A 22,142-nucleotide genomic window follows, 5' to 3' on the forward strand; every position below is an offset into this window, starting at 1 on the left:
CCAGGGTTATGCATCTCGTTAGCCTGTCTGGGTCGCACCTACATCTCGTTATTGTCCCGGAATCCAAGCATTTCCCTCCTTCCCTACATCCTCCTCCTCTATTTCCTAAACACCTTCCCTCTCACCTGACACACAAATATGGCCGTCCTACTTCACGAACCTTGTGAGGGCGAGCCCCCTCTTCCTTCCTTGGGAAAGGAACATTTATCATCCCATGTAAACAGAACCCTCTTCACCTACATACCCCCATCCCCTAAGAAAAAACAACCAAACGCTCCACCCTTCCATTGCACGCTGACCCTCCCTCATAACCCAGGGGGAAAAAAATCAGTTGCCCCAATTTCATGTCTTTCCCTGTCTGTCGTCTCATCGCCCCATGATTCTTGCATAGTTTTTGCCCTCCCCCCACTCGTGCAGGTGTAATTTATGTAATTTATTTCTGATAACACTGTCTCGCTGTAAGATGAGCACGCCAGAAATCACTTGCAAACACTTCGTTACAGGAGCAAACGCTTGTTCCTCAACTTCCGTTTTCCTCCCGTCCGTCCTACTTTCCTTGGGCTACTTTGACTGCAGGCAGAAATAGGGTTAAAAAAACAACCCTACTCAGAGCACCCCACCCTTCAAAACCCCTTCCACCATGCCTTTCGCTTTTCTTATCTCATTCCTTTGCTTCAAAAGCCACGGTATTTTCCATTCTTCTTGTCTGCAGCTGGTTCAGCGGCCCTCCAGCACCAGAACTTAATAACTCCTCTCTCTCCAGCTCCCCCAACTCGCCAACACCCATCGATGTACAGCACAGACAGGAGTTTCTCACCAATCAGATTCTTAAAAAAAAAGTTAAAATGTGGCGATGAGCGTCTGTGTGTCGCTTGAAACTTAATCAAATCCACAGTTTGTCCAATTCCCACCAAGTGTGACAGAAGTACCACATTCGATAGCAGCCCCGTCATGGACTATGTTTGAAATGTGTATATCTGCCTGGTTTGTCTGTCCGAAGATGTGACTAGCAGGTCTGAATTAAAAAAAAAAAAAATACTGCGCAGAAGAAATATTGACATACCTGCATCTCAAGCAGAACAAACGTGGAGATCATCTTACTAGAAGACGATACATACCTACAGGTGATATTAGAGAAGATAAGAGCATTCGGTGTCCTTGAAAATAACGGTTTGGAATGTGAGTGAAATAAAAAGCAACAATCTCTTATCCCGGGATGTGTTCAACTATTTTACTGACAGGTGGGTAGGTGGGGGTAGTTTGAGAATCTCTGGTGATATTTATCCTACCCCATCTTGTCAGCACCTGCCTTCCCGCCCTTCTTATCTCCCTTTTCCCCGGTCTCACTTTCTACCTCCCCCCCCTCTTCGTTTCCTGTACATAGTTTTTTCAGGGAGGCACCTTCGCCATGCATGTTCCTGCAGCCAGGTTCCCCGTGATAAATTCAAGGCTGCAGGAGCTCGGAAAAAGACGGATATTAAAGACAGCGACATCTGCAGACCGAAGCTGCAAATGTTTTCAACAAAATGATCTTTAAAAAATTCTTCACGAATTCTCACCCACTCATCAACGGAGAAAAAGGTCGACGGTTAAGCATGCTTGCGCATGATCTACTGCTATAGATTTATAGGGTCTGAATTCAAACAATCACCTGCAACAGGTGTTCGGATGCAACCACGAGACTTGTTTGTGTGTCCTGACTGGGGCTGGTAGAAGACCTACACGCAAGCTGAGATGGTGGTTGACAAAATCGCTCAATGCGATACAAAAAAATTAATGATTCAAAAACACGACAGCCGATGATTAAGGCCGGGATCTTTGATTACAGCTTGGAAACCTTCTTTGTACACATGACTGAGCTATATATACATAACACTTTTTTTTTTTTGCGAAGAAACTCGAGATCAGTCAATAATAGATGGAGCACACGGCATGTTGCTGATGATGGTCCAAAAGTCTGCTGGGGATTAACCACACTAAAACGACATGTGGGTTGGGGAAAGTTGCGGCTAACTACCCTCCGGCCCCTGTTCTTGATGCGGATGCCTGATGAGGAAAGGGGTTTGGAGGATGGGGAAGGGGAAGCTGTCTTGGGAACAGCTCCTTGTACTGCAGAGTTCCGTCCCCATAACCGGAAGACAAGCAGACTAATTAAGTGCAGCTGGAAAGGCATGCTGGATACATTAGCACGAGGCCTCTAGCTAAAATAAGGAGCTAGGTTCTTGGGTGTGCCTACATGTACGTGCAAGCACGTGTGTGAGTGTGTGTACGTAGGTGTGTGTGGTGAGAGAGAGAGAGAAACAGAGACAGAAAAACAAATAAACAAAAAAAAAAAAAAAAAAAGTAGCCAGACAATGACAGACATTAGACCCTGAGTGACCCTATTTCGTTTTTATCTGTGTCCTACGGGCAACATCCAATGATCTTTCAGCAGTTTTTCGCGGTGAAGGCTGTGGTAGGAATGCTCATGCCCTTTGTGTTTGACAGCATTCCGTCACTGTTACCTGCTGTCCCTGTACCACACTGCGGTGAAATCTGCTGCTAGAGTGTGGGCAACAACACATCTCAGAAGATACCGATGCACACCAGCATACATCGCCGTGATGCGGGTGACCTTCCCGAGGTCATGTGACCGAGGGCGCAGGCCACGCGAAGCAGGACGTTGCATCTAATCTGGCTTCTCAGAACAGTTTGCACGAGATGGGGAGGTGGGGAGAATCTGGTGGGTGGGACGACGTCCTGTACGCGCATGTTGTCATGCCGTGCCACCTTCTGCCTGTAGGCATCACCACCTTCTTGAAAAGTCCCAGGGAAAAGTCCCTGTCGTTCTTGGCAGTGTAATCATGTCATCCACACTAATCTCAAGCTCCCTCTCCCAGTTTTCTGCAGCTCACCCTCCTCCCCTCCGTTCTGTATTCCTCCTCTGGCTTATCGTGAATCTTACGCCTGTTCATCTACATCACCCGCGGCCTTGATACTTACACATCCAAGGATTACATCTGTCACTCACCCAGCCTTGCACTTCTTCGTGCTATCTACTGCCTCACCGACACCTTTCTGTTTTTCTGAGTAAAATGACTGCAGTACCCGTAACGGCTGCTACAAACATTTTGTTCGTCAAGGTTGTGCGCCATACTGCTTTACACCCACAGCCCTCTCCGCGGGCTCTCATGACGATACGTTGCAGGCCAACTGCGAATGGCCTTTGATACGTTAGAAGACAAGGGTGTTGCAATGCACATGCCTTGAAAACATAGCAGAGTCAGAGTCCACCCTATCGTCACACTCTTCTCCCCCCCCCCCCATACACTCCCCCTACACTCCTCCCCTTTACCGACTTTGGAAGGTGACTACCTCCAGCGTGTAGCAGTCGTCCTTCAGCAGCAGCGTCAGTTCGTCACAGAAATCTATGTGGGGCAAGGGGCACGAAACCTCGCTAACTCGTTAGGCCAAGGTAAAAACAATCAACTCATGTGTTTCTTTTGAAAGTTAAAAATAACAACAGGTCGTTAGCACGTCAGATACGCTTCACAGAACTTCCGGCACGGCACGTGCCTAGGTCGTCTGGAGAAGTTGGAGAAGAGGAGGGAGTGGAAAGTAGGGTGGTAGTGAAGATACAGGTTACAGTTATGGTCTTTGTCTAACCACCTGGATCATCGGTCGTCCTCGCTTTTGGGATAGAAGGCAACCTTCGAGAAGTTTTACTCCCCAGTACTTCCTTTCCTTTTAAAAACAAAACCCGTTGATCTAGAATTTCTTGCAGGCTTGATGCGGTGGATCAAAACAACACCTCCACCTACCCCTTCCTCATACCCACTTCCACCGCTACCAAGGACGCATCTATCTGGTTGAGGGCGCGCCTGCCAGCACAACATCCGCCACCACTTGGAGGGGCGATTACTCACGCAGGGCGCTTGGCACGAGCGGCTTATCACAGGGCAGGAGCCGGAGCTCTCGGCGTCCCCGAGCCGCTATCGTTCGCTTCCACTCCTGCCCGGCGACGGTGGACCCGACACGACACGTCGTAAGAGTAGGAAGTGACGTCACAGGTGTGTGTCAACCGGACTGAGTACCCAAGCACCCAAAGTCCCTGACGACTTTTTGCGTATTGCAGTACCAGGATCTTTCGCCAAGTTCTCGCAGTCACAGAAAACGGACACAAACCGTTGACTGACTTTTTGTTCGGTCGATGGCCTGAATGTGCGAAGGTTGTTCCTCATCGAAAAAAAAAAATGAGGCACATAGGGAGTTTGGCTGGGTGTGGGAGAGAAGGCAGGAACTAGTATGGTGGGGCTGTAGAATCTCGCTGCGATGCCCTCTACATTCCGGAAAACGATACTGCGCATTGAAACTGAAACCGATGCATTTGATGTATCCTGCTTGTGTCAGCTGATCATTGTCGAAGTACTTTCGCAAAAACCATCGACCCAATGGCGATCTGCCAGGAAATCGGCAAAAAAGGACTTGGTCTAACTCTGGCTACGGCCGCTGACAGGGCTGACATGACGTCCGTAGAGGTGAAGCGTCTATCGATTCTGCTGCTGGAATAACCAGATGCATGCAAATCAAAATTTCCATCTTTGTGACACTCCTCGAAAAGGTGGGGGTCACCAATGGAAACTTTCACACATATGCCAAAAATGCCAAATCTTTTTTTTTTAAAGTTAATTACATAAGAAAATAAATTAAAAAATACCGGAGGAATTGGCAAAGTAAAATATTGTGTACATGTTCTCCCCAAAGGAAGGCAGAGTGCAGACGTTATGTCTTGAGGTGTGGCAGAGTAACTGGGTGGGAAAATCGTTCCAGTTGGCGGGATGGGTTCACGCTCAAACGTGGCCTGTTTTAATTACGACCTGGAATTTTACCGGCATGGCTGATGGCTTGGTGGGGGGTGGGGTAGAGTCCTTGCCTTACACATCAAGTCAATGTAAGGCCGCCCCTGTGCAAAAAGGGAGGAAAGGTTAGACGCACGTACCTGTGGGCGTTGCTGACAGAATTATCGTATCCAAGAACACGCGAGGGCTGAGGTCGGTAGCAACGTAACGCTGCGTGGGTAGAGGGCTGACCGCCGACGCATGTACCGATGGAGAGCGGGGTGGGGAAGAACAAGATCATCCATTAAAGGATGCAGTGAACTAGAAAGAACACTGTAACAATGCGAATAAGACTACAGGACGGTGCTGTAGTGGGATGGTGCTGAAGGTACTGCGGTAGATTAGGATGGTGCTGTGCGAAAAGGGATGGAGCGGGAGGAAGGCGACGGGTGGGAAGGAGGGGCGGAATGAAAAGGCGAGCAAGCACGCGACCATGCAGAAGAGAAGGAGCAGTTGGGACACAGAGAAAGAACGCGAGAGAAACAGACAAAAAGCTAGATGAATGGTTGTGAGAGTGCGGGAGATGGATGTGACAGGAGGATTTCCATCAATGAGCAGCACGATGAAGTCTACTTGTCGCTCGATAAAGCTTGTGTCAGTAACAATAAGGACGCAGGCAAAGTCACAACCCAGGGATAAGGTCACGTCCTCTACTGCAAGTCGGGGTCACGGGGTTACAACCTTGTCCTCTACCCCGTCAAAACGTACGGGGAAAAAAGTAGGAAGTGGTGAACGATTGGAGTTTACACAGACCTATCAGCTGTCTGTACTAGGTGGAAGTTGATGGCCTCATGGCCACCATTACCACTAACCTTTCTCAGATCGTCAATTCACAAAAAAAACAACAAAAAAAAAAACCCCCCAAAAACCGAAGCTTTCATCACTAAGGGAGACTAGATGTTTCAATTATATGTTCTAAGCGGAGAAGCAAGTAATACATAATTCTTCCCACGTGGCACCGCCATAAACTATGCAGGTATACAGCTCTCATGTGGTTTCATTGGTATTCATCGACTAGATGAGCCACTAGATGAGCTCCCTTCCCTTTCACCCCCAACCCCAAGAGACACGAGCACACACACGCGCGCTTGCTTTATCCTCAAGTATTTAATTAGAAGCAGGCATTTCAAGTCCCCATAAAATCAATCTTTCCAACTTTTTTGATGGGTAACCGATACAAGCTGGCATTTCTGTCTGACAAGATACAAGAAGTAACTTGAAATGCCACACTGACCTTTACAAAGTTTCACGCGGACACAACTATGTATTAGCCGAGGGACACAAAGTGCGTGGTAACAAGAGCTACCCGACTCTTGAATTATTGATTCATATACTCTGTTAACTGGGGCAGGAGGGTAAAGACAAAGGGGGTGTTAGGGGGATGGAATTCTACAAACTTTTGAGAGCCTCAAACTTTTAAAGTCTGATCCATGTAATTTAAAGTTTCACGACATTTAGTTTTTGTGCTGTCGACTAGATTTAGGCGAAGATGTCGACACTTTTTTTTGTGGTGGTGATGTTCTCTGCGGTGCAACATTTCTCCTACTAGGCAAGGCACTGGGCCCGTATCTACCAGTGAGAGCAAGCTGTCGAGTAGGCTGACGCACAAGTACAGATGCAGCGTCTTTGTCTTCAGAATGCAAATTAGTTTACTACCTACGACAATAAAGGATCAGCTAGAATTGCTGTACGTACATCAAAACCTCGATGTTTACTACCCCCTCCCCCACCATCACCTCCCAGCACACACACACAAAGTGTTTGATATCAAGCACGCTTATTCAAACTCATACCCATACAGAAAAAAAGAACGATCATTAGTCACAAAGGTCTCCATGGTGTGTCGTCTGGGCCTGGTTAGGGGAGAGGGAAGGTGGGCGGTAGTAAATCGAGGAGGAGGAATGGTGGCTTTAAGATAAGTGATAGTAAGAGTGAAGAAGAGGAAAAAATATATATGTATGAGACAGGCATATAATTTAGAACAGGTATTTTTATACACGTGAAGACTTCTTCGTTTATATGTGTGTATATTAACAGCTGTGTTTATCGACTGATCGATCAGACTAAGGCAGGACTTCAACAACATCTATATCAAAACCTTTCATCGCTTGCAGAGGCTTCCCACCCTGCATAAACACTCATTAGTAAACATGAAAAAATAAACATGTGCCCCGCGTTACTTATTCGTAAGTAAAAAAAAAAAAAAGTCAAATTTGACATTAACTCTCCTGTTTTCTGACAGTCTAATTTTTCTTATTGCAATGTCAATGCTTTTGCTTTGAAGTGTTTCTGTTTCTTTTTCTTAGATCGAGGGCTATATGCGAAAAAAACATAACCTGTTCTTATTCTGCCACCCTCTTAAATAAAGATTTGTCATTTGTTCCCTCTCCCTGTCGTCAGACTGTCGGGTGTCCACTAGACGCAGCACTAACTGCCACCTGCCCACTGCGTACCTCGATCCTGACGTCAGCAGCTCCCAGACCTTGAGCTCCCAGCCACCCGTGACAACAACCATAGTGCCAGACTGAAGGCGTGCGCAACTCAGACAGACGATCTTCCTGGTGTCGTCATCATCCAAGGTGGCCAAGTACTCGCCACCCGGGTACGTGCGAACTGAGTGAAAAAGAGAAAGAGGCATGTTAATGAAACGAGGTGACGCAGGGTGGACAGCAGCAAGCCGCCGACTGAGCAGCCAGTATCAGAGAAGGGCTACGGAGAAATGTAAAAAAGACGAGGGGACAAGAGTACAAAGGCCCACAGACGACAGCTGCAGCACAAAAAGTCTGACAGAGGCACAGTGGTGAAAAAGGCCGACAGACAAGGGTAGCGAAGTGAGGGTAGAAAAAAAAGGTCAACAGATGAAAATACAATCAGGGTTTAAATGCAAACAGCAGAGCGATTAGTCAGAAGCGGAACGCAAGTAAAGGGCGATAATAATAATATTCATCATCATCATCATCATCATCATCAAAAAAACCAAAAAATAAATTAGCTGGTGTGCTTAAGATAAGGCCAGGGAGGGGCTAAAGGCAGCAACGGGCCGCGGGAGTGACGTCATGCTGGGTGTCTTTTTTCTTATGACGAGTGATCACGTGTCATCCAAGTATGGATCTCCACCCGGCAGTTCCGACTGAGCTAAAAAGTCCTCGCAGCACCCGCCGTTGCAAAAAATCACTTTGCAACAAATGCATGGGACGCAAAATATTCTGTACTCCCAAAATAGCGCCTGACTGTCCCCCCGCCTTTCATTTTCGGTTCAAGCTTCCCGATCGACACGTCCCTACAGTGTGGTGTCAAGTGAGTTGCTGGCTTCACTCTTTCGGAGTGATCGGTTCATACAAGTTATGTACTTCATATGTGCAACAGTCATTAGCCACAACGTTTTAGGTCATAGTTTGCTTTCGATAACATGCTCATATCACACACACACAAGACGTATATATATATCACAGGCAAATGTGTGAGAGAGAGAGTGAGAGAGAATCGATTTGATCCCTCCAACATTCCAGTCGTAAGTGCACGCGAACTATGATTACCATAAAGGGAGTCGATGTTTTCCTTCTTAACCCCATACCCCCACCCCTTGCCAAACTTCCCCACCGGCGCGGTTCGCCGACTTCGATAACAACGTGTACCCTTATTTAGTAGCGGGTGTTTGTTCAGCTTGTGTGCCAAACACGTCTGTCGCTCCATGGTTGCCCCGACCCTGCCTGTCTTCAATATTGAACAGGACAGATGACGTCTGGCTACCACAACCCTCCGCCATTATTCCCCCCCCCCCCCACATTTTTTATAAATTTTTTTTGGTTGCACAAGCAGTCTCGCGAGTCGGAGGTGCAGGTGACATGCTCGTCACCTCGCCCTGCCAGGAATGTTCATGGCTGTAATGCTGATAACACTGTGGGCACGACGCCATGTGTATATATACACGTCAATGTGGAGAAACGCACGAGATAGTGACGTCATAGCGCGTGCAGGCAAACAGGGTATGGAACGTCATGACCTTCCCGCTAAGGATGGCTGACTGAACGAGGGGCAAACTCAAAGCAGCTCCCTTCTTTCCTCTCATCCTAGCCGTGCGCAACCTGGCAGTCCGGGATCTGGTTCGTTCACAAAAACTGAAAGCGGAAGTACAGGAGAAGCTAGTTCCACCGCCATGCGATATGTTTGTGTGAAAGGGGAGATGAAAGATTTCCAAATCAGTCAGCCATAAATTTAGCAATTACTCAGCTTTATCTAAACACACCGCTGTTTTTACCAAGCACGATACCATTTTTAGCAGCTAAGCCGCTCCCGTTGATTGGGTGTTTTTGCAGTAGCGACGAGTCATCTGATCTTTTCCGAAGCTGATAATCGCACTCACCCCTATCCCCTTCCCCTCTCCCAATTGTTTTTTTTTTTATTTTAATTAGTCATCTCTTTCATCCCACTTTGTTACGACGAAGCCTGGCAGAATTTTCGAGAAACAAACGCTAGGCAGGAAAATAAAATTTGTTTTAGCGCGGTTGTCTGTTGCCGGCAGTAACCTTTACAACTTAAAAAAAAACAAAAAACCCCTAACCCACCGATTAGTCACACAGTTTCTTGTCCTTGAGTTTAAGGACCGGGATTTTACTTTTTTTTTTTTTTTTAATATAAAGAGGAAGCCGGAAAAGAGTCTATGGCTTCTCTTGTCAGACTCGAGTAAGCAAGAGTGCGCAATCATGACCAAATTGTGAACACGGATCAAGACACCTTTCAAGTGCACACAAAGGCTTAAGTTCAACCACACCACCATCCATGCTTGCACGACATGAACAACATTGTGTCAAGTGTAAATAAAGGCCCATCGTGAAGCGAGCCTAACTGCTTGCTGCATGTGAAGAGCGTCGCCTGACTGCACACGTATAAGGCCCTGCGCGTCCTTGGTGCAAGATGGCAAGCGCGGCTTTAGGGGGAGAGACCCTTGTTCGAATGAAAATAACACAACCAAACTGGACTAGAAACTACTAGCAAAAGAAAGACATTTCCTTAATTGCACTTCTAGCATTCTCGACAGGCCCGACCACCTTCGGAGAGTGATAGGGGAGGGAAGCACGGGAAAGGGAGATAAGCATGAAGTGTGTCAAGGAGACGCGCGGTGAGCTGTGTGACGTCAGGGAGCGAGGTCGTGGTCGCCTCACGAGGTGTACCCTCCTCCCTCCAGCGACAGGTTGACTTCAAGATTGGTGGCATTTGGACAGCGCTGCAAAGGCTGTCAACAACCACGGCGGTCTTTGCTGACGTTTTGATTAAATTCCTCTTCACGCAGCCCCCTCACCGCAAGCGCGTGTGTGATTGGACAATCCGATTAGTGATCCACATAAAAGCCTCAACTGCTTGTTTTCTTGTTACCGTTCACGCACATACATATGGTTGAACTTTTAGGCACACCTGTGACCCCGCCAGGCTTTGACGAAATCAATGACCTCTCCAAACAAACAACCGTGCCTGCACAACACCACTACTGACTGCAGGCCTGTTGTGGCCCAGTGTTCTCTGCGCTGCTCACAGCTAGGCTGACTAGAGACAATGCTGCCATGACACTGAACTCGTACAAGTTCGTCACACATGTACAGCCGTCGCCATTACAACAGGACATGTGGCCTTGACGACGGCCGGTGGCTGTCACTAAACCCACACTCCTCCCCCATTCCCCGGGCTCTCGTGATGAGACAGATCAGAGGCGGGCATATGGGATGGCGACGACATCGTTATCTGAACCACTTTCGGTTGTGCGTACGTGTGTGTGTGTGTATTCACGTGGAACGTCTGTGGCTGGTACAAAGGTCAGAGAGATGAGTGGGAGGGGGAACCCAGTTGACAGTCGGTCACTCGTGCAACGCAATGTTCTGAGAAACGATGATTAGCGAGTTGAGAATCAAGATCACACATGGGTCATGCAGATCAATGTGGTTGCAGTTGTTTGTCCCTAAAAACTAGGGCACTTAACCCTATCCCGACCTCGATGAAGTCTGTTGCCACGTGACAGAAATCGCTTTCAGAAAAATTAAATCCCACTTAAGGGCGTTTATGTCGAGGTCAAAAGTTGAAACAACAAAGTCATGCGAACTGCGTTGGATTTCTAGGGTCTCCTGTACTTTATGTTGCCGCTGACCGAATTTTTCTCTGGTTCGAACTTGGTGTAAACAGTGGGCAAAAACGAAACAAAGAAACGCAACTGCTGCTGAAAAACCTGCAAGATTTTCTCAACCATGTGTATGCTCCCTTGAATAACTTTAGCACACAATTCTTGCATCATCAATAAGCTAATGCAATCTCAGAAGTAAGCAGTTGCCTTTTTTTGTGGATCAAGTAGGTCCGCTCACACAGGCAGAGCCTAAGCACAAAGTGATGCACTAAAACACAATCAATTTATCTTTCAAAGATTAATATAACTGTTACTTTTAATAGCTGTTTCCATTTCATCAATTTTTAGGTCTGTCTTTGTATCTATTTTTGAGTTTATGTTTGAAATTAATAATTCCTTTTGAAATACACAATTTACAGTATAGTGACTTGAAAATCCCATTACAGCTTTTATATACATAAACGTCAATAAATCAACACATTACGAATAATTAAAAAGTAAAATAAAGGAAAAAAGACAAAAATATCCATCAAATTATAGTATAGAAATATATAAAATACTGGTTTCATGTAGGACAGATTTTCAGATGTACTATCAGTCAAAGGGAGATAATTGTTGGCAAGATATTACTCAACCACAGTTTCTTCCCCTGATCCTTATAATTACCATTTTTTTCTTTGCCGTAAACCAAATTTACATAAATTGTATTTGCAAAGAGTGTCATAATTACTTCATAACATTAATTATTTGGAAAAATGTATATATTTAAATATTTCCCTAAATAAAATGATTTTAATATTTTCAAAGAATGTCAAGCAAGAAAATCAAATTTCAGATTGCTTAGGGCATTAGAATTAAAATCCTTCAGCAATAACACTTAACAGGTTACAAGTTTTAAAGAGTTATAGTTTTCGTGGCATATATTTGTGAATTCTTCTCTGGTGGCATTCCTTTAATGATCTTTGTAATCTGACATGATGACCCCTCAGGAGTTCGTATTTTCTTTTTTTTTTTTTTGACGATTTTAAAACAAGATTTGTATTTTAATTGGCTATGCTTAAATGTGAAAGTTTATCGGAGTTTGTTTACAACTGTTATTAAAGCTACATAGGTATATCCAGGTCATGTTATGCATGGAGACTTATGACAGTAGCCTTCGTGAAAACAGCAACGGATCAATTAAGCAAAAGACTGTACATACCATCTTAAAACTAAAATGAAAATGGTGTAGTTTGTTGTTTATAATTTTTTTTGTAATAACCACTGCTACATTATTATCACCCCAAAGTAACAGTAAAAGTTCAGGCATGAAATTAAGAGAATGAAAAGCCCTTTGTCACACATGCACGTACATATCTTTTTATACATGCACATGTACACTGTACAGAAAAAAAGTTTCCACAAACCATTGAGGTATCCAAGGCCATTATCCAAGTCATAGCTAGAGCTTATCAGAAGATTGTCACAGACACACAATGCATCCGTAGACGAAAATTCTGTTTTGTGGTTTGGCAGCTTGCTGACTAGTCCTTGGGCAGGAAAATGAAAAAAAAAAAGAAAAAAAATATATGTATGAAAAATACTTCTCCTGATGAGAGAATAAAAATCTATATATGAAGGATACTTCTCCTCATGTTGCTCAAACTATAAACCCTGTATGGACTGTGTATCAGGTTTCAATCTGATATGTAGTTTTAGTGGCTTTCTTAAATGGAGTGTGGGTATGTCATATACTGAAGCACGCATGAATATTGATGACTAAGATGACCCACTAAAGCTCCAAGATATTCTAATGTGAACAAGCACAATTACAAATAATGAAGTAAGGTCTCATCAGAGATAATAAACACTCCTACGCAGATTTTTATCGGTCTTCCTGTCTGTACAAGAGTATTTGTGTTTAGGATGGCTTTCAATAGTATTTGTCTAACTTACCTTTTCGCCAGTTTAGCAGTTTAATGTTAAAGGCATCATCTCCAAACAAAATAGTGGACCCAGCAACTTCCAGACATCTGACAGGGCGCTGGGTGATTCGACCATTCCTCTTGGTTGGCTTAATGTCCTCTGATACAAAAGTACGCGAGAATTTGTTGGAGCGAATTTCATGAACCATCAACAGCCCATCTGCACAGGAGCTGTAAACACAGCTGTCAACAATCTGGAACAAGCAAGGAAGTGGCAATCTTCTGATAGTTGTATATTGTGGACCAATGGAATGAATAAAGATGTCACTAATAGGAAATGAAAATAATCTTCATTCTCATTTAATTTTATTCTTAATAATATCTTTAATTACAAAACTGTTCTTGTTTTTAGTGATTTTTAGTTTTAATTTAATTTATTCCTTTTTACTCCTAGAGTAGCATAGGGCCGCAACAACACTTCGCCAGTGAACCCGGCTTTGGGCAGCCCCCCTCAGTTGGGCCCATGTGGTTCCAATGTCCTTTTCCTTGCTCTGTACTGTTCTTTTCCAAGTCTGCTTTGGTCTCCCAACTCTCCTCTTCCCGTGAGGATTCCAGTCAAGTGCCTGCCTGGAAATGGTGTCAGCTGGTTTGTGCAGGGTGTGTTCTATCTAGCCTCATTTTAATGTGCGATATCTTGGCTAGTGGCATTCTGGTTGTGTTTTTTTAATGACATTAGATGATTTTTATTTATTAAAAGCTGATCTGTTTGGAAATTATTAATGTTCTAAGAATGTCAAATGTTTTAGCATGGAAAAACATTTATTTTTATGCTTCAGATACAAAAACAACAAAAACTGTAAAAACCAATATAATATACAAGATGGTAAAGTTGTGTATTATATAAGCACATTTTGACTTTGTGGGCATTGCAAAAATATATTATGCAGTGTTTTCCAATTATGTAGAAATATGTGAAATCATGTAAGAAAGTTTAAAATCACAAAAAATTAGAGGGTCTGAAAATGTAAGAATATTGGTTAGAGGTCTTGTACATAAAACATTTAGTATTAAACTTGACACATTTCATCATTACTTGTTATCAAATATAAGTGAGTTTTATATGCAGAGACATGGCACCAATAATTTAAGAAGGTTCTTGACATCAAGGATCAGGATTTGTTTAGTAATAGGACACGTACATTGATGTGTACTTTTTTGTGATTTATTATATCTGGGGTCCGAAAACCCACTGCATAGTAAATACTGATATCATCTGGATCTCTATCAGTGTTCCTCCTGATGGGTTAACACACTGAATTTTGGCTACTGTTTTAAGGAACAGAAAGCTACAGCTGAATTAATCTGTTATACAACATTTTAAACTTTATTTTAAACATACTTAAGAGATTAAAGAAAAAATCATGTGTTGTCACCTTAAGCCCTGTAACGCTGGATTCATGTGGTTGAACAGAATGGACATTTTCAGCAGTTCTCAGGTCCCACAACTCCAATTTGCCACCATCTGAATAGATATTTATTATCTTTCATGGATAATTTATGGTCAGGAATTTTAGTTCTAGTATTTTGCAGATTGCATTTAATCAACTGCAAACTTACCACTTATCATCCAACTTCAGTGTTTCTGCCCTATACAGCAATCAAAGATGGGCATTTGATGATTTTTTTAAAAACATACATTCAAAACCTTAACAAATTTGATGTGATTTATGTACACTTGTTACAGTTATATATAGTAAAAACTCTCAACGTACCTGATGCTGTGACTAGCTTGTGTGCATGGTAACTATATCCGACACATGTAACAGAGTTGAATGTGTACACAGACTGCAGCATTTTACCTTGATATTACAAAGAAAGAAACAGAATTAAGTTACTGAGCTATAAGCATATGGAAAAATACTAAATGATTAAGACATTAAACTGGTGCAAAAAGTTTCTGGTATGTTTTTTATGCCAACTGTCAACCTATTATATTAAATTTCTTTACAAGTAATTACTTTAGTGACAACCCGGACAGAATAACCTTATGGAAACTACCAATGAAGTGACACTGATTAAAATGAGCTTTCAAGAACAAGGTCTGCAATGAAAACATCTTAGTGAGTTTTCTTGCTTGTTTTTGCCACTTGGTGCAGTGGACCTTATTCACCCAAGCATCATCTTGAAACTACAGTGAGACATCATGGACTGGAGTGGTGGCTACTGAAATATTTGAGCACTGATCTGTAATGCTGGATTTGGAATACTATTCATGTTCCCACGTTTAACAAAGAATGAAATCTTGAAAAAAGCACCATTAGACTGATGGTGGATTTCTGCTTCACTTTTAAGATGTTTGTGCATGTGAATAGTTTGCACATTGTGTACAATCTCTTACAGTTGTAACCAACCTATAAAATTTGCTTTGCCCATGTGCATGTATTGCAGTGTTGTACATATTCCTTATATTTGTGTCCCTAGCCTATATAATTTCCTGTTATATATAATTTGATTTTGAATTCTATATATCACATGCATACCATTCATTTATTAGCTATTTTTTAACCTCATCAAAGGTTTAATTCTTGTATAGTTAGTGAACTATACTTATATGTATTGTCATTTTAGTTATTTTAAACTTACTTAACAGTTTTCAAAAGTAATCCAGGCCTGCCATACACTCATCACACACACACCGAAAGCATTGTCTTTGTAGCCCCAAATTTCTTTAAGTTTAAAATTTTCTCAGTTTTTTTTATCACTTGCAAACAAACGAAACAAGGCCACCATATCATCTATATTATCACTTATACAGAATGGCACACAGTAGTGCCTGCATGATTTGATTTTCTTTACAGAGCTTTCGGGTATTATTCCTCTTAACCATGAGGTCTCATTTTGGAAAGCCAGAAAAGCTGTATGTGACTAAGGTTCATGCTTGACTAAGACTGATGATGATTGGAAAGCATGAGATAATTAAACTGTTCCTTTTTTCTGTTTTTGCATAGAAAAACTAACAAAAGGAATGTAAATTCAAATCTTTAAAATAAGTTTTACCTCCTGTTACAAATGATTGCAACTAAAAACAACTTACAGCTTGTTTTCTTTTTAATTTAAAGATAAGCTCAAATATATTTTACTTCAATGTTATGAAAGTACTGCCTTGAAACCAGGCACTGTATGTTCTAATTCGCTAGTTACTGAAATATGAGAATCACCAGAATCAAGGGACCATGTTCTCACGGTACAGTCTGTAGAGCCACTAATGATCAGGTGATCAGTTGGTGATGTCCCAAGAGCTTCAGCTGCAGAAAACAAAGTGGACTGGCAAAATGCAGCTTTTGCAAAGATGACCATACTTAATCTGTACCCTACCATATACATTTGTTACATTACCATTAATTTCGGCATGTTATTTTTCCAAATATTTACCAAAGTCTTTAAAATATCATTTTTAACAGCTTTAACAAAACATAAATGCTCAGTTATTTTTGAGGTTTCAGTATTTGTAATAAACCATTACTTATAGCTGTTTTTTTTTTAAATTTTTGATTCTTTATGTGCCTTATGAAGAAGATAAATCCACAACTGAATCAGGATCTTACCTAGAAAAGAAGACTCTTCTAGGGAAAGAACAAGGATACTTGTTACCGCCTCTGTATGACCACCAAAACTGCGTACCTCATCTTTTGTGTCCAAGTCCCATACCTTCAAGGTTGTGTCACGACTGCACAAGAATGGAAAACAGAAATGTTTTTTAACCAGTTCAAACTCCCATAAATTTTGATGTGCAACCTAATGAAGGTGTTAAGATCAAACACAAATTTTACATCGAATGGTAAGGTGCTAAATCTGCTTGTGTTAACTTGAAAGAGCCACTAAGCCAACAAATATGAAAGATATGAGTAAATTAAGAACTTGGCATTTCTCTGTCAAATCAAAGAGCCCAATTTCCATTTGATGGGCTAATAATAGTTCTATAAAACCACATCCTATATTTTGATGTGCCACTTCACTCTATCATTATGAAAAAAAGAAATGCCAGTAACCAGAGGTCATGTCCAGCCTTTTGATGAGCCACTGATCAGAAGTTTTATAAGATTGTGTCTTGTGTGTTAAAACTTAAACATGCCTTCCAGTGACAATCATGTTGCCAGCAAAAGAAAGGGACGTAACCAAGTCACTGTGGCCCTCCAATTCTGTCACCAGCACTTTCAGCTTCTTCCAGTCTTTCCGTGCATTTTTAATGGATTCTGCATCTAGAACCAAATATGCATATGTTAAGATCATTCTTGCAACAGATCTAAACCAATCCTTAGCATCTTCAGAAAATACAGCTTAGTCTTATGTTTCTCTGAAGGATGATGGTTAGTAATTCTTTTCACTAATGACTGATCATCTTGAAGCATTGTTTCTTATCTTTCTCTCCCCCCACTGCCCCTAGCAACCATTCCAGCCATGCCAGGAAGTAACTATCCTCACACTCCAAGTCAATGGCCTCTAGACTAAGGTGTCTAACCCTAACCCTGACCCCATCAGATAAACAGTTTAACTCTCTCCCAATACACCCAAGCTACATTGGTTTCCCAGATAACTTTATCGCTTTAGAGTTTTTACCTTTGGAAAACTGTTCCTCTTCAGATGCAACTTTTTCTTCATACATTTTACTTGGGTCACCTGAAGTATTTTTCTTCCTGAAAAGTAAAAAAAGGAAAAAAAACATCCAGGTTGTGAGATGTTATATATATAGGACTACAATTCCAGGTGTGTGAGGGAATGACTAAATACTATTAATGAAAGCAGTATTCTCATAAAACAGTTTGTATTGTTTGCAAGGGTCCTTCCTATGATGGGCTTGCATCTATGTCTATAGACTATTGATTGTGCGGATGAGCCTGTGTGAGTGTTGTAATGAAGTGTATTGAATGCTAGAATCAAATAAAAGTTATTCCATTGTGCCACAGTGCACTGTTACAATGAAAGGCATAAATCTCCATCTTTTTTACTTTCTCATGTTCAGTCCATTCATAAACAAAGTTGATGAGTTTGAGGCATAAGTCGGATGCCTGCAGAGTTCAAAGAAATGTGTCTCCTTGCTTTCATTTGGCTGGGTGAGGCTGTTTATGTATCAGTATAGTTTATGTATCAAAGGATTTGGCTATTGCACAGACAGATTTGCTGATCTTAGGATTGCATGGAACATTTTGACCATGTTCTCTGTCACAAAATGTTATGACACCGCTAGTTTCTCTCGTTTACACTCTTTCCGGCACACCAGCGGGTCCGACAATTGCGCGCTCTTTCACTCTTAATAATAAAAAAATGATTTGCCTGTACAAGTCTGCCTAACATTAATATGTATTTAATCAAAACACACAGTCACTAACACAATGGCTCTTCTTTTCTACTCACTTTTTACGAAGTGTACCTTATGCACTAATCAAAAACACACTGTCTTGGCAGTGGTTCTTCTACACAATCCTAAAACAAGAGTCCACCTCTCTCTAAATCCCTTGCTCTTCTCCTCTAGTACACTGTCTGGGCAGTGACTTGTTGGGCAGTGACTTCTCTCTTCCAACTCCCAAAAACACAATACCTCTCCCCACAATTAAGTATCCAATTTCACCTCCTCTCACCCTTTGCTCTCTCTCCCCCAGTCTCTCCTGCTGACTCATCTCTCCCTTTCCAATCACACCTCTCTTTCTTTTTCTTTTTAAACATCTAAACGTCAATCATTCACACCCTTTCGCCCTCGCAGGTGTTCAGTCCTAGTACTTGGTCTAGGTCCCTGATACAAAATAACAGGTGGGTACTGCAATAGACTGGTGTTACATTAATGAGGTAAGTTTGAGTCCACCTAAGAATGTAACTGAACCAATGGATGATTCTAATAGAAGATGGGAGTGTGAGAGGGGAATGTTTTATATCTGCTAGTCAAAGGGCATGTCAGTGCCGGTTTCAACCCCAGGATGTGGGTGTGTGACCTCCAGAAATTTACACAAGATTTTCAGCAAAACTTTCCAGCATTTTTGGGAAAAAACATAGTTTCATTTGCACTGGACCATGCTAACCTAACCTTAATCTTGTATGTGATTCATATCTATGCTGTTAAAACCCTTCTGAAGGTATGCACGCATGCTGAAAAAGCAATCATAATTTGTTACTGAACTGGTCTGTGGGGCTTCTCTTGGTGAAGATTAATGAATTTTCTGACTGACTCTCAGACTCTGCAGGCGGTAAGCCTTCATAGTGAAGTCTTTCACTGTTTCTCTCACTGTTATATTCATTTTCAATAGTAGTTGGACCACACACGTCTGGTTCATATGCTGGCTCATCGTACATTTCTTGCTTAACCAGGAGTTCCTGAAGCTGTTCTCTGAGTTCATCTTTTCGTGCAATCTGGCAAAAGAAAAAAGATTGCAACAAGATTTGTGAGACGGCCATCCCCAAATCTAATCTTCTAAATTATCCATTATTTAACACTTTTATTATTGATAAGCGTCGTTTGCAAAGTGTTTGATGTTATTGTTATATAGAAAGTACACGTAATGCATTTGTTGACATCATCTACACTTCATCATAGTTCACGCCGTATTTATGCATAATCGAATGATATTAGAAAAAAATTGGAACCGACCTTTTCTTCCTCTTGCTGATCTAATAGCCTGTTTAGTCTTTCCAGATTTTCAATCTGTCTTAACTTCTTTCTCAGCTTGCGTATTTCCGTTTTCATGGGGGCAGCCATTTTAATTCCGCAGCAAATGGAGGTTACCTACCCAGTCTCGATATTTTAGAAGTCTGTGAATGTGCACACACTGAGAGGCATATCATCTTCTGCCCACGCTCTTACTATGAATTTCTTATTAGTAGCGGGATATTTACTAGTCGAAACGGTCCAAACTAGTTCGTACTATATGGGAAATCAGTTTAAATAAAGTGTTCTCTGAATTTCGGTATTTGGGGCTGATAGGAATGTTTCGTGTAGTTTTCATCTTTACTTGAGTCTTGAACATGTGAAATGTATAAGCATTTACAGTTGAAAGGAAAAAGAAAACGCACAAGAAACGGGTTTGTTTCTGTATTCCCAATGGCCAAATAAGCAATAACAAGTACAGGCAGGCATGGCCGCCGAGAGCCTGCACGGGCCCCTGGGCAGACGATCTCTCCGAGCCCAGAGACGTGTTGCATAGGCGTAGCGAATCGAGCGAAGCTAGCCAATCGAGCCGAAAGTTTACAATCACACTTGAATTTTGACTTGCTATAGAGTATAGTTTAGATGTCAAAAAGCCCTTTCTGCATATATAACTTTCCCGTCTTGGCCCTGAAGTTCCGAGAATGGGATATAGGTGCCATCAAGAGCACCTACGTAACTCCCGGAACCAGCATTCTGCTGCCATTTTTCAGCCAGCTTTTCAAGGGCATCCCTTTCTGGTCATTGGATGACCTCGCCTTGATTAGCCACGAGTGTCCTGCAGATCAGCATAACACATCTGTGCAGTGAGCCCTTGTTCATGGCAAACCGATCGGCCTCACTGCGATTTGTCTGCGAAATGTCTCGATCCTTGTTTGCCAGCAACCACAAGGTGGCAAGAAGTTTTGTTCTGTTACTGAAACCTCGTTCTTGCGGTAAATGAGGTTCGATCCAAGCCTGGAGAACCTGAAAAAATTCACAAAAGATCTCTATGAAAGTTTGTGTTTATCTTGTTTGTGTGAGCATCATTGTAGATGCATTTATGCATTATGCATATACACTGTATATAAAAGACGTTCACATTCCCTATAATTGATCTTGGTATTTTTATTTATATTTTATTACCTTTTACTTGATTTATATTTTATTACATTTTACTTGATTTAAATTTTATTACAATAACTTACATCAAAGGCCTCCGGCAACATTCGAAAATGGGACTTGAACTCATACGTCGAGTATCGTGGGATGGTGACTTCCACGAAATCGACCACATGGGCGTTGGAGTTTTCCCTTTTCTCATTTGTGGAGGGCGCAAGCTCAATATTTATTTGCGCCAGTTTGGCTAAGACTTTGCAACATCGCTCAGCACGTCGGGGCCAAGCTTCCGAAACACGGAAAGCACTCAAATCTCGCCTCATGTCTGCCATCTTGAAACTCTCTTCCGGCTGCTCGTTGCACAGGGACCGCTAGCTTTCGCTAACCGCTAGATTCGCTAGGCTAGCTTTGCTCGATTCGCTACTTGCTATGCAACACGCCACTGGAGTAGACTTGAAATCGTAAATTATTTTCTTGTATGTAATATGCTTATAATTCGATTATAAATATCTAGATTTCATTTAGTAACGTAATATAGACTTCAAACATCAGGACAAGTGCACTATAGGATCTATATCACTACCTGAACATAGAGTTGTTTACATCTGAGTGGTTAGTAAATGACGAAAAATGACATTAAAGGTTCGAAGTTGTAGTACCCCGCTCCATAGAAAAAAAATCTCCAAAGTAATGAATGGTACATCAACCCTTCTTTAAAAGAGAAACGAAAAAGAAGAAGGAAAAAACAAATCTACTGACCTAGCCGGGCCCCCTTCACAGCCGGGGGCCGAGTACACCAGACCCACGCACCCTATCCCTCTCCTCAACTCCCTTCTTCTAAGGTCCCCGGGCAGGAAACGAACAACGCAAACCTCTCTTGTCTGTAAATCTTCGCCTCGTCACTGGCAGAGGGAAAAGTTCTGTACATGTCCTGATGTCCACTGAAATCTTTTCTTCAACAAATTACACGGGCAGGTAGATCAATCATGGTATCTACCTCATCTATTCAGACAGAGAAGGCGCCTGCATGAGAATAATGAAGAGGTTGTTCAAGTCGAGCAGTGTTATGCGATAAGAGACAAAATTGTAATGATCTATTATATCAGAAATCATATACAAACCAGATACAGTAAGTATGTTTATCTATATGGCTATTCGTGGTGTTACAATCGAATATATCTTCAGAAAGGCAGAGAAAGCAGGTTATCATTTTATCTAAGTTATTCGTGTTTGTTACAATCGATGATACCTTTCAGAAAGGCAGAGAAAGCAGGTTATCATTTTAAATAAGTTGTTCTATATTTGTAGCAATTTCGATGGTGGTGAAATGTACAGAGCGTTGTCGATGGTGACAGAGACAACTTGTGTATAACTATAAACATTTCATCATCTTTGTTCAGAGGAGAAAAATGTGATGAACTTTGATATAAGTTCAAAAAAAAAAAAAAAAAAAAAAGCAAAAT

At 42.1% G+C, this 22,142-nt stretch overlaps 2 protein-coding genes and 1 long non-coding RNA gene across 3 annotated transcripts in view; 1 reads left to right on the plus strand and 2 right to left on the minus strand.

Moving 5' to 3' along the window:
- LOC112556570 overlaps positions 1 to 7,383 on the plus strand; it is a 119,311-nt gene extending 111,928 nt beyond the window's left edge. The window contains exon 4 of the long non-coding RNA XR_003097771.1: positions 7,278 to 7,383. This is a non-coding gene — a long non-coding RNA (uncharacterized LOC112556570). The remainder of the gene's footprint in view (positions 1 to 7,277) is intronic.
- The window catches only part of LOC112556568 (F-box/WD repeat-containing protein 7-like), a 33,828-nt gene extending 13,786 nt beyond the window's left edge, over positions 1 to 20,042 (minus strand). Inside the window, exons 1-11 of the mRNA XM_025225709.1 lie at positions 19,528 to 20,042; positions 19,060 to 19,289; positions 17,508 to 17,584; positions 17,023 to 17,149; positions 16,496 to 16,617; positions 16,109 to 16,195; positions 14,663 to 14,749; positions 14,324 to 14,412; positions 12,922 to 13,144; positions 12,393 to 12,515; positions 7,331 to 7,490 (exon numbers count right to left, since the gene is read on the minus strand). Coding sequence (XP_025081494.1) covers positions 7,331 to 7,490; positions 12,393 to 12,515; positions 12,922 to 13,144; positions 14,324 to 14,412; positions 14,663 to 14,749; positions 16,109 to 16,195; positions 16,496 to 16,617; positions 17,023 to 17,149; positions 17,508 to 17,584; positions 19,060 to 19,289; positions 19,528 to 19,635 — 1,433 coding nt within the window. The 5' untranslated portion in view covers positions 19,636 to 20,042. The remainder of the gene's footprint in view (positions 1 to 7,330; positions 7,491 to 12,392; positions 12,516 to 12,921; positions 13,145 to 14,323; positions 14,413 to 14,662; positions 14,750 to 16,108; positions 16,196 to 16,495; positions 16,618 to 17,022; positions 17,150 to 17,507; positions 17,585 to 19,059; positions 19,290 to 19,527) is intronic.
- A 280-nt stretch (positions 20,043 to 20,322) lies between these two features.
- LOC112555707 lies at positions 20,323 to 21,810 on the minus strand. Its single transcript, XM_025224208.1, has 2 exons — positions 20,769 to 21,810; positions 20,323 to 20,547 (listed from the first exon to the last, which is right to left on the minus strand). The coding sequence occupies exons 1-2, from the start codon at positions 21,009 to 21,011 to the stop codon at positions 20,323 to 20,325; spliced, it is 468 nt and encodes a 155-aa protein (XP_025079993.1). The 5' UTR covers positions 21,012 to 21,810.
- Between the last annotated feature and the right edge of the window lie 332 nt (positions 21,811 to 22,142).

The sequence above is a fragment of the Pomacea canaliculata genome, linkage group LG2, assembly GCF_003073045.1.
Source record: "Pomacea canaliculata isolate SZHN2017 linkage group LG2, ASM307304v1, whole genome shotgun sequence".
Taxonomy (NCBI): Eukaryota; Metazoa; Mollusca; class Gastropoda; order Architaenioglossa; family Ampullariidae; genus Pomacea; species Pomacea canaliculata.

Bases quoted from the DNA above. Each gene is read 5' to 3' on its own strand.
- LOC112555707 (XM_025224208.1), bottom strand. From the start codon at position 21,011: ATGGCAGACATGAGGCGAGATTTGAGTGCTTTCCGTGTTTCGGAAGCT. The intron at 20,548-20,768 runs GTAAGTTATTGT...GAATTTTTTCAG, and splicing joins TGTTGCCGGAGGCCTTTGAT to GTTCTCCAGGCTTGGATCGA.